Source organism: Falco cherrug, chromosome 13 (genome assembly GCF_023634085.1).
Source record: "Falco cherrug isolate bFalChe1 chromosome 13, bFalChe1.pri, whole genome shotgun sequence".
Lineage (NCBI taxonomy): Eukaryota > Metazoa > Chordata > Aves > Falconiformes > Falconidae > Falco > Falco cherrug.
The window spans coordinates 30,812,734-30,827,202 of record NC_073709.1 but is presented as its reverse complement, the minus strand read 5'-3'; the positions used below and the strand labels follow the sequence as shown (position 1 = coordinate 30,827,202).

At 49.5% G+C, this 14,469-nt stretch overlaps 1 protein-coding gene across 1 annotated transcript; it reads left to right on the top strand.

Moving 5' to 3' along the window:
- The first annotated feature begins 263 nt into the window (after positions 1-263).
- On the top strand, positions 264-12,504 carry LBH (LBH regulator of WNT signaling pathway). Its single transcript, XM_055725672.1, has 3 exons — positions 264-438; positions 1,210-1,312; positions 9,999-12,504. The coding sequence occupies exons 1-3, from the start codon at positions 413-415 to the stop codon at positions 10,194-10,196; spliced, it is 327 nt and encodes a 108-aa protein (XP_055581647.1). The 5' UTR covers positions 264-412; the 3' UTR covers positions 10,197-12,504.
- The last annotated feature ends 1,965 nt before the right edge of the window (positions 12,505-14,469 follow it).

Here is a 14,469-nt window from a genome sequence, read left to right as displayed (position 1 = left end):
CATCACCGGCTCGGGGAGGCGGGGGGGGCTGCACCCCAGCGCGCCCAGGGCAGCCGAACAACGAACCCGCCGAGCCGAGCCGAGCCCAGCCTTGCCCAGCCGAGCCGGGACAACTACGGTGACACACTACCCCCGCCCGGCGAGGGCGGTGCGCGCCGAAGCCATTCATGAAAATACTGACGTCAAGCGAGGGGGCGGGGCTCAGGCCAGACCCCGCCCCCCGGGGCTATTTAAGGCGGCGCGGGGCCGCCGCTCGGCTCAGACGGGAGGCGGCGGCAGCGGCGGGCGGGTGGTCTCGGCCGGCAGCAGCGCATAGTCCCGCAGCCGGTGCCGCTCGGCTGTTCTGCTCGCGGGGCAGCGCATCTGCCACCCCCCACCCCTGAGGGCGCGGGGCAGCCTCCGCCGGGACTTCATGTCTGTGCTGTGTCCCCTGCCCTGGTGAGTGGGTGCTTCCCGTGTGTGGGGGGTGGCGCGACCCAGGGGCGGGGGGCGGCTGTACCCCTGCGGGTGGCCGGGGTGTGTTTGAAGCGGAGCCGCTGAGGGTCCAGCCGCCCCCTGTTACCCCGATAGGAGGCGGTGCGTGAAGCCCCGGGCCGTGGTTTCCCGAAGGCGGGGGGAAGGGGCTAGCAGCGGCGGCGCGAGCCGAGCGGCAGCGGGGATGAGCTGCGAACTGGGAATACACTTTCTGGGGCTGGAAATGCCATTAAGGCTGTAAAAGCAGACCTGGGCTTGGCGCCGTGCGCTCCGCTGGTGTGGAAGCCCCTGAGGTTGTAAAATAAGTCAGCAGGAGCGAAAGCACACCAGCGTAAAAAAAAAAACCCAAACAAAAAAATTCCCAACCGACCAAACCCCAGCGCTTTTACATATTTACTGTGGTTTTTTACTTCCCCCCCCCCCTTAGGGGGCAGAGCTGGAGGTAGCGGAGTTACAAGAGGCTCCAGCCCGCCGAGATGTTCCCGAGCCCAGCTCTTGGGGACAAAGCCAGGGACTTGCTCCCGGAGTGAGGGATGTAGCGCTGGTTTATGAGGCACTGAGCTTTTTTTCATCCCCTTGCAAGGGGGTGGGTGGGGGGGGAGGGCAGGAAGGAAGGGACCAGAAATAGGCTGCTGACAGCCTCCTCTGCTTGCTTTGCTTTCCTTATCCTACTTGCATGTTGCTCAGGCCTCCTGGAGTCCGTCAGACCATTTGAACACTGTCTTTTGTTTCTAGCTCTGATTATCTGAGATCAGCTGAAATGACTGAAGTGATGATGAACACCCCAGCCATAGATGAGATTGGGCTAAGCCCTCGCAAGGATGGCCTGTCATATCAGGTAAGTGCTTTGCTGGCTCCTTAGGCAGTAATCCTCTATGGAATTGCCTGGGCTGGACTGCAAACTGGGGCTGATACACCTTTCCATAGCCTGACCTAGTAGCGGCAGGTCTTGCTGTAGTGAGAGCTAGTCGACAGGCTGGAATGTTTGCTTGGCAGGAGCCGGTTGTCTAAAATACCGTTCTGTATCAGACCAGGTTGGCAGAGGACTCTGTTGTTTCTGAAGTGATCGAGCCCCGACTCATTGAGCATTTGTGGGGGCTCAGTGGGAGATGGGGAGGTCAGTTGAAGATGTTTGCACCACTCACCGGGCTGAGAGGGCTCCCGAGATGAGATAGCTTTTTAACATGCCATACAAATGAGCTGCCTAGACTAGGCAGGAGGGAATTGTTTATATGGCACTTAAGTGGTTTTTTTAAATTTACTTTTTGGTTTTCCTGAATGATGGACCCATTTGAGAGGGTTAACGAGTCTTCCATACAATACAGTGAGGCTGGAGGCAGCCTGAGCAAACAAGCCTTGGGAAATGTTACTGGAGATAGCAGTACCTGCAGGTGTGAGTTGCATTCATTCTGAAAGTTCTAAGCAATGTTAATTAGCTGCTAGGACTGGGGCGAAGAGGTGCTCTTAACTAGCTTGAGCCTTGATTCTTTAGTCTCAATAGCCCTTTCATTTCCTAGGGTATAGTTAATCAAAGGGCAGGTTGTGCAGCTTGAGCCTGCTAGATCCGTGTGTCCCTGCTCTTCCGGAGACCTGTTGATGAGGTTTAACATGGGTGCTGAGTGCATGCAGATGACTTGTGTTGGGGGACTCTTTAACGGCAGACCCCGATGCAGGGTTTTTCCTTTGCAGATGTTACACAACCTGCACAGAGGCAGTTGGTCTTAAGTGTGCATTCAAATGAGGTGTGCTGTTGTATGCTTGCATATTTAGGTTTGAAGAATGAGCTGCAAGGCAGTAACAGTGCTCTGAAGCATGAAATCGACTGAACTTTGGGCCATGGCTGAGGCTTCCAGCAGAAGCCAAAGCTGCGGGGAGGAAAAGGGGATGCATTGCTTTTTTTGGTCAGAATTCTGGCTCTAGATAGGGCAAGTTTGGTTTATTGCCTGTGTGTGGAAATAGCTGTGCTGTGCTTGAGATAGTGGAATGCATATGGCCTCTTTCCTGCAGAGGGAGTGTATAGTGATGAGAGTGGTGGTTAAACCTGAAGCAGACTAGTCCGCATGGGGTGTTCAGTTGTCTTTATGGGTCACCATGTGAAGAGGCTTAACCCAGTCAGGTCAAAGGCCTTTATTTACCTATCCAGATTTTCCACTGAGAGACAGAATCTAGGTGCCCTGCTTGTTCTAACAATTGCTTCAGTGAGTTGTTCCCCAGGTGCTAATGACTTTGATAAGTCTGCTTGGGCCAACTGGGGAACAAGCCTGTTCAGTTTTGAGTGGATCATCTGAACCTGAAGGTGTGTGAGTCATCATAAATGCTGACAATTCATATCTATGCAGAGCTTTTGCATCCTGGATCTCTTGTCTGTAGTGGTCTAGTCATAGATGACTTCCTTCAAATGCCTACAAGAGCTGGGAGCTGCCTGCTGGCGCTTCACCTTGATGTAAGCCGCACTGATGGCAGCACGGGCTGCAGTGTTGGAATGGAAGATCCTGATGGGGCACTGGTGGTGTGTGGGCTGTGTATGAGGTCTGCCTCTAAAATCGGGTTAGGGGAAAGAGGATTTGGGAGCAGGTTCCAGCCTTCCTCCTCTAGCTGCTGGGCTGAGAATGTCACAGTGTAAATCTAAGCTGAAAGCATCCTTAAAGGGTTGGAAACTCAAGGTAGAGCAGCAAGGACGAATCTGATGCAAACAGCACCGTGAACTCTTTGTTCTACCTCAGATTTCAGCACTTTGTGCTTCATCTTGCTGATGGAGAGTTTGGGATGTGGGAAATTGTGTGCTAGTGTGAGGGCTGTAGTGCCATAACTTAAAACCAGACAGGGCTACTGGAGCATGACTGCTCCTACACTGGGGCTGCTTCTTCTAAGCTGCAACATCTTCCTCCACTCCTCTGCAGTGTCCGGTGCTCATGATGTGAGTGTAACAGCCTTTGGCTGATGGTGAAAGGAAAAAAAAAAGGTGGAGCCAGAACTGGGAGAGGCAAGCTTTCAGTTTCAGAAGTTTCACTTGTTTTAATAGTAGGACTTGAATTTGTTTTACTGCAGAGATGACCTCAAACTGAGGTTTGCAATGTCCCCCCTTTGGGCCGCGTAGAGCAGGGTCTGCCTGGGAGTCGGTCTGTAGATTGCTTGCTGTGAGCCTGGGGGCTGCCCCTGCCACCCTGTGCAGGCATGAAACTGCCTCACCACAGGAGAGGCTACAGCAGCTTTGCTGGAACTGTAAAGTACATCAGTGTCTGTCTATGGCAGATTTGTCTCCTACCAGTGGTACTTTTCAAAGTATTTCTGCCTTTAAAGTAAACTGAGGAAGCAAACTCATACCATGAATATAAACTTCAAACTCCTCTGTCTGGTGGAGTTCACTGAACTTCAGGGCTCTGGGCTGCGTCCCTGGTTATGGAGGGAACTTGGTCTGACTTTTTCCTTCTGCCTCGTTCACCCCCTTGCTGCTGCTCATGCTCTGGAGTGTCTGTCTAGACATCACCTGAATTGTGCATCCCCCAGTGAAGTTTCCTGGCCTTTGGTGGGCTGGCCATCACCGCTCTGCAAGCGATGATGCGAAAACTCGAGACTGCAGAAGTTGTCACTGGTAACCGTGATTTGTACGGCTGCATTTGCGAAATGTGCTTTCTCAGCACATTAATTTTCCAGTTAATATGCAAAATGCTTGTAAGCTAATGTGTTCATTTCAAAACCTTTCTGTGAAAAGCAGCTTTTATTACTGTATTTGTGTGGTGAAGCTGCTTTCTGAGCCTCCTGAAGATGGTTCAGCCAACAGATCTCAAGTGCCTGCGCAGAAGTGAATGGTGAAATTGGGGCATGAGTCTCAGAGCAGGGTGGCACAGACAAAATAGAAGATGTGGCTGGAGAGATGATGTCATGTTGGGTCTTGTGCCTGCAGTGAAGAGCTATTTCTGGGTCTTTAATAGATGTCCCATAATTCCCATGGGACTTACTAAACAAAAAACTCATTGAAATGCAGCTGGTAGCTCAAGATGCCCCTGCTACAAACAGATGTGCCCGTGGAGGGATTCATGTGCTTCTTGCATGGCGGTCTCTGGTACCAGCCAGAGCTAATGCACTCTTTGCTGTTTTCCAGCCCCTAGCTATACCTGTTCTTGAGAAGCTTCATCAGCACTCTGCCAGCTTGTCCTCTGATGCCATGTCACAGCAGCACGAATGATTTGGCTGAAACAGAGAGGCAATTAATCATTTCACAGAGCTGTTGTCAAAACAGCACCTTGACCTGAATCCTCCCTTGCTTCTTGGAACTGGAGCGGGGTTTGAGCACAACTGAAAACACTTTGGTGCCCAAGGTGTTTATTTTTGAGCAAAGGCTGTGTCCTCAGTGAAGTGTGCTGCTTTGCTGTGACAGCTGGCTGGCCGGCTTGTTGGTCCTCTGGGACCTTAGGCTGCCTTTTAGGAGCCTGGCCTGTGGAGGCTGAGGTTGCCTTGTGCCGTCAGCTGGAGTTTGGTTGTCATGGGGAGCTTGAGCTCCTTTAACTCATGATCGCATCACACTGGGATCTGTCTGGGTTAATCATGGCCGCAGCTTGCTGTGAACCGTGTCAGGCTGACTGAGTCTTGGTAAATAGGCTTAATGCTCTGTCCAGTGTCTATAGCAAAACCTTAGGGTTGCCAGCCTTGTTGGGGATGTGGGTTTTGGTGAATGCAACACCTCTTCACCAGCACCAGTGAGGCACTGGCTTTCCCAAGGAGCTGTGGTGCTTGGTGCTGGGTGGTTTGAGCTGCATCCCCACCCCACGGAACTGGGGAACCAACATGTTACTGATGCAAGGGCTGATGGCAAAGGGTGGAAACTGAGCTTCCTCTGTAACTGCCTGGTTTGCTTTTAAGATGCTTCATGTCCCTGCAGCCTGGATTTGTGCACAAGTCCTGTGTCAGAGCTGGCACTTGCTGTTGTGGAAGGTCTTGAGACTGGGCTGCAGGAAGGTGGTGATAGCAAGCGAGGTTAGGATAACTTGTTCACACAGCGCAGCAGAGGCACGGTTACTAGACAAGATTAGTAGGCTGAGTCAATGTGTATTCCAGGGCTTGGGACCTTAAAGGAAGGCAGAAGCAGGATATGGGATAAACAGCCCAAACTAATCATGTTCGTAGCTATACTATGCCAGAAAGTGTTCCACTGAAATGCAAACTGAAGACAGCAGCTAACCGGAATGTCTCGGTGCGTGTTTTTTCCTCCTTACTTGATGCTTTGTTAGCCTGATGGAAAGTTGTTGCAACGTGTGAAGCTTCCCTGCTGCTGTCCCCCAAGCCAGGGCAATCTGTCACTCAGGAGCTGGCATAGTTCATAAACCTGAGTGCTGCGTGCGTGCTGTATGGAGCTGGGCTTGGAGTTGCAACGACTGTGTGAGTGAATGTGTATGTGCTAGCACTGTTCCTTAGAGCCGGAAAATTTCTCCGAAGAGGCTGCTGAGAGATGATTTAAATATTTCCTGAAATGAGCTTGCCTTGCTTCTCAATGGCAGTAAAGCTTTATTTTAAGAAACTTAAACACTGATTTGGAATATTGGCTTGATGCTGCTGAGGAGGCACAAAAGTTAGCTTTTTAGTACTGTATGGGTAAGTGATGTGTATATGTTGGGGGTGGGTCCTGTACCTGAAGGGTAATGCCTCTTGTATGAGACTGAGAAGTCTGTACCAGCATTACCACAATGAAGCAAAACTTTTCCCTAGACCAGTAACTTAATTTGGAAAGATCTCGTTGCTTTAGTTCTCCTGTAATATAGTTGAAATGGTGTTCAGCTCTGGGGGTGGGGGGAGACAAGTATTTTAACTATGGGTGTTGGTATGGGGTACACATGTGGAAGTTGTTTTGAATTTACAAGTGTCACTTGGATTATGGTAGTGCTGAGCTAATCCTCTTAATTGTCTGACATATCTCCTGCTTTTGGTGTTTCTCCATCCCTGTGAATGCTGAGAGAGGGTATGAGCTTCCCCAGGGCAATGAAAACTTTCCATTCTTGTTGCCAAGACTTCGTTCAAGGATAGTAAGCTAGATCATCTGAAACAGAGGCAAACTTTTGTTTCAAGTTCTGCTTTTCACTGCCCTTTTCCCAGCTGCAAGGCGAGAGTTTGGTTGATTTGTGTGTGATCTGGGTCAGTCTGTGAGGAGAGCAGTTCCCAAAACAGGATCTGGAGAGGGCTGTGAAAACCAGGCTTGCTGTGAGTGAGAAACTGAGTAGTGCAAGAAGCGGTGTATGTGTCCTCTGTGGGCTCTGAAGGTCTCCCTGTGGGCCAGGAGCTGGGGCTCAGCTATGGAAGGGGTGGTGGGAGCTCTGCAGAAGCAGCTGCAGCCCCTCATGCTGTATCATGCAGGTGAGGGTGAGAAGGAAACCTTTGAATAGCTACATTAGCTTTTAGGTAGCCTTCACAACCAGTGGTGGTTGTCACTTGTCCCCCATCAAGTGAGCAGATCAGCCAGAAGCTGGCATCCGCCTCTGCTGTGTGCGAGGTGGCTCCTGATAAATGAAGGGGAGAAGTGAACCAGTTGCTGCTGTGGTCTTTGGATGCTGGGGAGATGAAAAGTCTTCCTCCCCCACGCCTGAGCTGGGTGATGTGAACAAGACGGGCTCGTAGGCAGGTTTTGCTAGGCAAGCTGTCCTGGCTGCTGTGCAAAAGGGTGCGGAGCTGAGCCGCTGCATTTCCAGTGGGGACCCTGCTGCAAATTTTAGTTGTTTAGTTTTTGGTTTTTTTTTCCTTCCCATTGTCTAAATCTGGAGTGGGACCAGATGAAGCATATGGGACCAACAACTGCAGCATGGCACTGCTGGTGCCGGGCAGCAGAAAGCTGGTGCTTATCTTTTTTTTTTTACAAATAAGCTCGCAGTGCAGTTCAACCAGCCTCTGCACTTACTCCAAAATGGGGTAACTCTTCCACCTGGCCTCCCCAGATGTACAGTCTTAATCTGAAACCTTTTTTCCTTCAGTCCCTAGGCTTAGCTTGCTGTGTTGCCCCGCTTGTCACATGCAAGGAAATCTGCCTTTGTGTATTCTTTCCATTGACAATCCACACCCCTTGAAAGTGCGGTTGCAACATCTTGCTTCATGCTGCCTCAACGATTAAAAAGCATGACTTAGTGGAAAAAATCCTGACCTTCTTGGGTTCGGCCTGTCCTGCAGCTGTTTGAGATAAGATTGTGCTAGGGTTTTTCTTTTTTATTATTAAAAAAGCTGCACACCACATTTTGAGGATATTTGTTTGTAAGGAAATGACTACTACTTAGTTTCTGGAAAAAAAATATCTGGCAGGCTATTTCCAAAGAAATTGCTCCAATTTGACCTAATGTGCTTAAAATGATAGCAGCCAAAGGTTAGTTTAATTATTATACTGCTATTTTTCTTGCATGGGAGGCTATTTTCATGACATTATCAGCTTATGTAACCTCCTGAACCACACTTCTTTTTCCACTGCGACCTTCTACACCATGTAATGTCAAGGGTGTTTTTTTTCCTATCCGCAGTTCAGATAATGAGTTGATGCTTAAGAGCCACTGACTGTATTTCCAGTAATGCAGAATGTGTCTGAAACTGCCTTTGTTTGACCAGGCAGAAGCCACAGTGCTCCAAGAAAAAGTTACTGTCTCCCTTGCGCCGGGAGTGACTAATAGCAAGCAGCTCATGCTGCAATGCCCGTGTTAACGTGGCCACGTTCAAAGATCTCGCTTGCTCTTGTGCACCTGAATGGCAGTATGGATGGTGGGTGCGGGAGCTGGGCTCCTACATTGCTCTCCCCGGGACCAGATGGATGTGTGCAAGCAGCTCCTGCATTGTGCATTACCCCCAGTTACCTTGCCTGACTTTGCATTAAGGAGCAACCTGGTGGCTTTCTCAGGTTGGTAACCTGGTTGCCACAGAGCTTTGGATGTGAGGGAGGAAGGTGGCTGAACAGGAGAAGACTGAATATTGGTGAGGAGGTGGTGGTGTGGTTAATAGTTGCTAGGCAGAAGCACAAGTTGATAGGATGTTGTTCCACTTCGGGGTTTGGGCCAGGGCTTCCTAAGGTGGTGGGTACCTGCATGGCTGGGTGAGGAGAATGATGCTTCATGGTTAGTGCTCAGGGCTCCGGCATGGGGAACCTGCTTTCGTAACTGGAACCACAATCAAAGCTGATCAGATTTTGCTCTGAGGCACCCATGAGCAGCATGCCTGTCTGAAGCTGGCAGTGATGTTGCCTGCAAGGATGCTCTTACAGCTCGCTTGAATGGTGAAAAAGAAAAGAAAAAGTACAGTGCCTGACTTCTTGCCCCATCTGCAACCTTGAAGGGAAAATGCATTTTGTCACGTATCTTCTTTGGGATGTTTATATGCAACTGTAATGTGAAATGGGTGTTCTTATAAAATAGTTTGAAATAGGTGGTTATTGTTTGATCTTCTGTTACCAACCAGGGGATCTGATGTTGCAACTGGTTCTTGTCATCCAGCAGTTCTTTTCCAGATGAGCTGGGGTTTAAGGTGGTTCCTCTAACAGGGCATCCCTATAAGTAACAGCAACTTTTTCTGTTCACGTTGCAATGTAAACAGGAGCTTTGCATGACTAAATTGCAATTTAGTCATGCAAAGCTCCTGCTAACACTGCCCTGCAATGGCAAGTTTTTCTTCTGCCCATGTCTTTACCCCAGTTCCCAGTAGGATCATAGTGTGCAGCCCAGTGGCACTGCCAGCAAGTATGGGTCCTGGCGGTGCTGCAGCACTTGAGCTTGTGCATCCATATGGCAAGCTGGGGGTGGGGGGGAAAGGGGTAGGGCACTGCTCTGTGCACCGTGTGGGGCTGGAGATAAGGGGGTCCTCATATTCCTTGCACAAGGAATATGGTGAGTCACTGCTGGCTATGCCACAGGTACCTCCTGCCTGAAGAAATACGGTCCAGTCTCCAACCCTTCAATAAAATGTGTGTCCTCCTGCTGAGTTTCACTGCCGATGTATGGAAGCAGTAGCATGCGGAACACTGCCAGAATTATCTCTAAAATGCAGCTGAACTTCTCTTTCAGTCTGGTGCTGTGGCAGTGGAATGATACCAGATGCAAGTCCTTGCTGCAAGGGGCTTGGACTGCTCTAGGCTGGGTTGCCGTGTGCCTCCTCTCCCTTGTAGCAGCGGAGGCTGCAGCACCAGCCTGTTCTTGTGTGCAGCATGGCCAGCAGCAGGAAATGACATCTCGGCATCTTGGATCGAGATAGCTCAGTGTGCACACTCACGAGTGTTAATGCAAAAGTGGGGTGTACGTGGGGCGTTTGGATGAATATCCAAAAGGGCAGATGCCAGTTTGCTGAGCGCTACCCAGACAAGCGTGTGCTTTGGAAGCCTCTCAAGCAGCGCTCATTTCCAATACTTGGAGATTAGAGAAGCTTTTTTACAAGTTCAAGAGCCTTCCCATCACTCAGTGGCTTATGCTGCGTCCAGACTAGTTTGCCTTGAAGACCCAAGTGCCTTGAGTTGGGTTTGGGCTAAGACTGCTTGAACATGGCCCCTCTCACAGTGTGTTTCTTGGTTCTTTCAGATCTTCCCTGATCCCTCAGACTTCGACCGTTACTGTAAGCTGAAGGACCGCCTGCCCTCCATCGTGGTGGAGCCAACGGAGGGCGATGTGGAGAGCGGCGAGCTGAGATGGCCACCTGAAGAGTTCCTTGTGCAGGAGGAGGAGGAAGAGGAGGAAGAAAACTGTGACGGCGCAAAGAAGGACAACAAGGAGCAATAAATGGCATCTGAGGAAAGGCAAGGGACTGCACCCTTCTGAAGGAAGAGCCACACTTCTTTTGAAAGTCTTTTTTTTAAAAAAAGACAAGTTCAATTTTGCACCTGCGAGATCTTAGTTTTTTTGTATTCTCTGTATTGAGAACTGAAGCCCTCGGTGTCACCAGACCTCCTGAGGAAGGAAGGAAGTAACGCAGAGAAATGTTTGCTGTTCTCGAGATCACTATCTGTATTTTTCCGAGGCGGAGGCAGCAGTGAAATTCCAAGCACATGGCAGAGGGTGACTACGCGAGGACTGCTGGAGGGGGGAGCTTGGGGAGGGGAAGGAAAGTGGGAGGCAGCAGCATTTGGCCAGGAGCTGCCTCTGGCTAAAAGCATGAGAGCAGAGCTGTAATCTCTCAGATTTGCCTTTCTTACAGCTTCCATTTTATGTGTTGGGGGGTCGAAGTGTGTCCGTAGCAAAGCATGGCTAAACGCTCTACTGATGAGGGGCCTGTAGCTCTCCCCGGTTGGGCACCTCCTAGGGTAACATAAGTGTCCGTGGGAGTCATCTGGTTTCTTGCTCTTGCTGTTGAGCCTGTTTTCCAGCCACTTTTCCCAAAGCTGTTTTCTCCCCCTCTGTTTGCCTTTAGACTCTTCAACGCTGAACAGCTGTATTTGCAGGGTAATGTTAGGCTGCTGCTTGTCATCTCCGCTGTGAGGCCCTTGTTTATCTTGCAGGTGGTTAGTGTGAGGCAATGGGCATTGGATGTGAAGGGGCTTCTGTCTGCAGCAAGAGCTCATGTAGGTTTGAACACCGTGGATTTTTCTCTCCTATTTGCTGAGGCAGCTGTGGTCTTTCTCATTTCGGACGCTGCCCAAAGCCAGTGGGTGGAGGTTGTGCCTCCTTACCTTGGCATCTTTGAGGGTTTCATGTGTCTGACTTGCTGGTCAATGGGCTTGAGAGGGCTGGGGTGGGGGATCTCCTCTAGCTTGGCGCTGCAGAGGCTCCTCAGTGTGGAATGGGCATGGTGAGGAGTGCTGGCAGACCTGGAGGTAATCCAAAAATGAAACACTGGTGAGATCTGGTGTGGATCACCAGTGGAAAAGGGGGGTTTGCAGGGGGGGTCTGTGGGGAGAGGATTGGCCTGGGTGTCCTGAGGCAAGATGTGTTTTGGCTTCTTGGCAAGGGCAAAACATTCATGGGTGTTTAATGAAGTGCAGACTGGCTTGCAGAGTCTGTGGTTGTGTCCTCATCACCATGTCCTGCTTCAAGGAGAAGTCATCTGTCCCTGTTTGGGGGGGGGGGGGGCAGTCTGCTGCCAGACAGGGTCACCCACTGCTTTCCTGGGAAGTGATGGTCTTGCAGCTTTGGGCACTAGCTCAGGAGTTGGTTGGTCTTGGGATAGGATGAGAACAGTTACCACCTAAACCAAATCTGGGGTCATGGAAGACAAAAATGTCAAGGCCTTAACCAAACTTTCATAATAATCCCAACGCCACCCCCTTTGCTTGTAACTGGTTCCATTTTTAAAATCTATTTGGACATGTGTGTATTTGTATTTTTATTACCTCATGAGTAGTTGAACGCTGGTGGGGGTTGGGAACTGCTTTTAACATGTTGGCAGGAATGTTTTAGTCTTGTCTTGCTTGTGTTTAAACATAATGGCAATAATTTATCAGCTCTGCATAACTGTTTCAGACAGATAGGAGTTTGGAGATGAGTTAGCACAAAGCAGGAGAAATGCAGCGTTCCTACGCTGCGCTGGTCTCTGGTCCAGCAGTGCAGACCCGGTTCTACGCGCTCCCTGCCCGTCTTGGTGGACGGTTGATCACCGAATGGTCATGATGTGGTGATGCCATTTTCTCTAGTGATGGATTCAGCTGTTGTATCTGTAACGCTTGTTCTAGTCTTGCTGTCTTACTGGAATGAGCTTGTACACCTGCATACCAGCCAGTCGTCTTATTTCTAAGTGTTACTCTCTATTGGTCTCTATCATCTGTACCACCAAGTCAAAGCTGTATATCAAAGATATTACCATGTGGGCAGCAATGGGATGGCAATCCTTGGACTTCAGACCTGCCGTCTGCCCTAAAGACTTGCATATTTCTGTCTGCATCCTTTTTTTGGAAGTATTGTGTATATTTCTATTTGTTGTTGAGCGTATCTAAAGAACAAAGCACTCCAGTAAAACTCCTCCTGTTGTATGATATACATTCTATATTTCTGTAATTCTTTTTTGAGCCTCAGGGAGAAGCTAGCATTTTTTTCAAACTACATTTTTGTCACTGTGACAGTTGTAAATAAAGTTTGAAAATGCTTTCCAAACGTACCGGCTTTGTTCTTACTGCCGAAATGGGTTGGGATGGTCAACCTTCTGGATAATGGCTGGTGCTTGTGTTTCAGGTCTGAGGTGTGCTGGCTTGCAAGGCTAATGCAAGTATCTGAGGAGACTTGGGTCTGTCAGTTGAGGTTGTTCTGTGAAGCTGGAGACACTTGGTTCGTGCCCGTGGCAGACCTCAGAGCATGCCCTATGGGACTGTAAACCTAAATCAAGAGTGAGGGGCGAGCAGCCTCGCCTTCCATTTTCTTGCAGTTGCTTATTGCTGTGTGAGAGGCTGCAGCGAAGTGGTGCTCCAACTTACTCCGTCCTGAGAAATTTGTATATCTATAATTACCTTTATTGGTAACCTGTTTCTAACCCCTTAACCTTGCAGAGCATGAAGCCTTGGACAGTGGAGGCTATTCACAGCTGCTCTTGGGACTAATGCAGTACCTGTGCGTGCTCTTACCCTAACCCTGAGCAACAGGCACGAAAGCAAGTCTGGCCATGCTGTGTGCTGGTGGGGTCACAGCCAGCCTGCCTGGGCTTGTCTGCTTTGGCTGTCCTGGGTCTAGAGGTCAACTCCGCTTGAGTAGTTGGTTGTACCTTGCCACACGCTGATGGCTGTGTGCTACAGCACACAGTGCTGCCAGAGGGGGACCTGGAGGAAAAGGCATTTCTGAGTGTGATTCTGAACTCGTTTGGTACCAAGGCACTGTCCTGGCTGTAGAAATCTGACCAGGATTCAGTAATTTAAATTGTGTGCTTAATGGGATTAAATTTTCCACTAAAACCAGGTGATCTGAAGCAAATGCCCTGGAATACTCCTATCTTTCAGATACATGGAGAAGTGGTTCCTGTGATTTGGCAAGTAACAGACTTTAATCTTACCTAGGCAAACAAGCTGGGCTGAGGCTGGAGTGTTACATTTACATGAGACTGATTTAAATGGGAAATGACCCTCGTTTAATGTTTGAACTGAGGGCATGCTCGACATGAGCCCCACAGTTCAAAGATGAATTGTATTGTGCTCAACCCTCGTGGATGTTTTATGCCATAGTAACATAAATATGATGTTGGAGCTTGCCTCTCCTTTTCTTCAATCATCCTCTAAAGTGCCTTGATTTCTTCTCCTCCTTAGGCATGGAGTTACTTTCTTTGTAGAAGCTGCTGCAGCATTTCAAAGATGAAATGCTGGTCTGAAATCGGTGAGGTTGAATCCTGCCCCAGGTTTCTGATTAAAATACAGCCCTGGTTAGGGAAGCTGCAAATGAATAGAACTTGCATGTGCTTCGCATGAACAGGTTTTTCAGGCTCATGTCAGAGTGAAGCCACTTGCTTTGGTTCCTGATGCATCATGCTATTTTAGGGCCAGACCAGAAGGGCTGGTCTCAGGGGAGGGTCTGCCCTGTATCAGCCTGGAGCAGTGCTGGCAGGGCAGCTGTGGTGGGAAGGGGGCTCTTCCCTGGTCCTTGTCTCCAGCTGTTACAGTCAAACTGGAACTTGTGTCACTACGTGAAAATGGCCTTGCTGCTGAACGGGTGACCCAAGAACTTGATGGGTGGCATAAGGGCCTTCCTTTTCACATGGAACAATTTTTCTTCTTATGGCTCTCGTTTAAACTGGAGGCGTTTGTCCTCAGAGCTTTGCCCTGTAGTGGCAACTGATGACAAAGCAAGCTGTGCACTGCTGCCCTTCCTTCAGCCTGCTTTATTTCTTGGTTTGTTGGGGTTTTTTTATATATACTATATCTCCGAAGTTATTTCTTGTTTTCAGTGTGTATCTGCTGCTGTTTGGCTTCATCAAAGCATGCAGTCACTTCAAGCACACTGTGGAGGTGAACTTTTGGAATCTGACTTTGCCTGTGTTTGGGTGCAGTTGGGTGAAATTGTTGCTCTGCTGGAGCACAAAGGTAATTAATTCGCCATCAGCACTGCATGGGGGGAGCAGCCACCCCCTGCATGCATGTCCCCT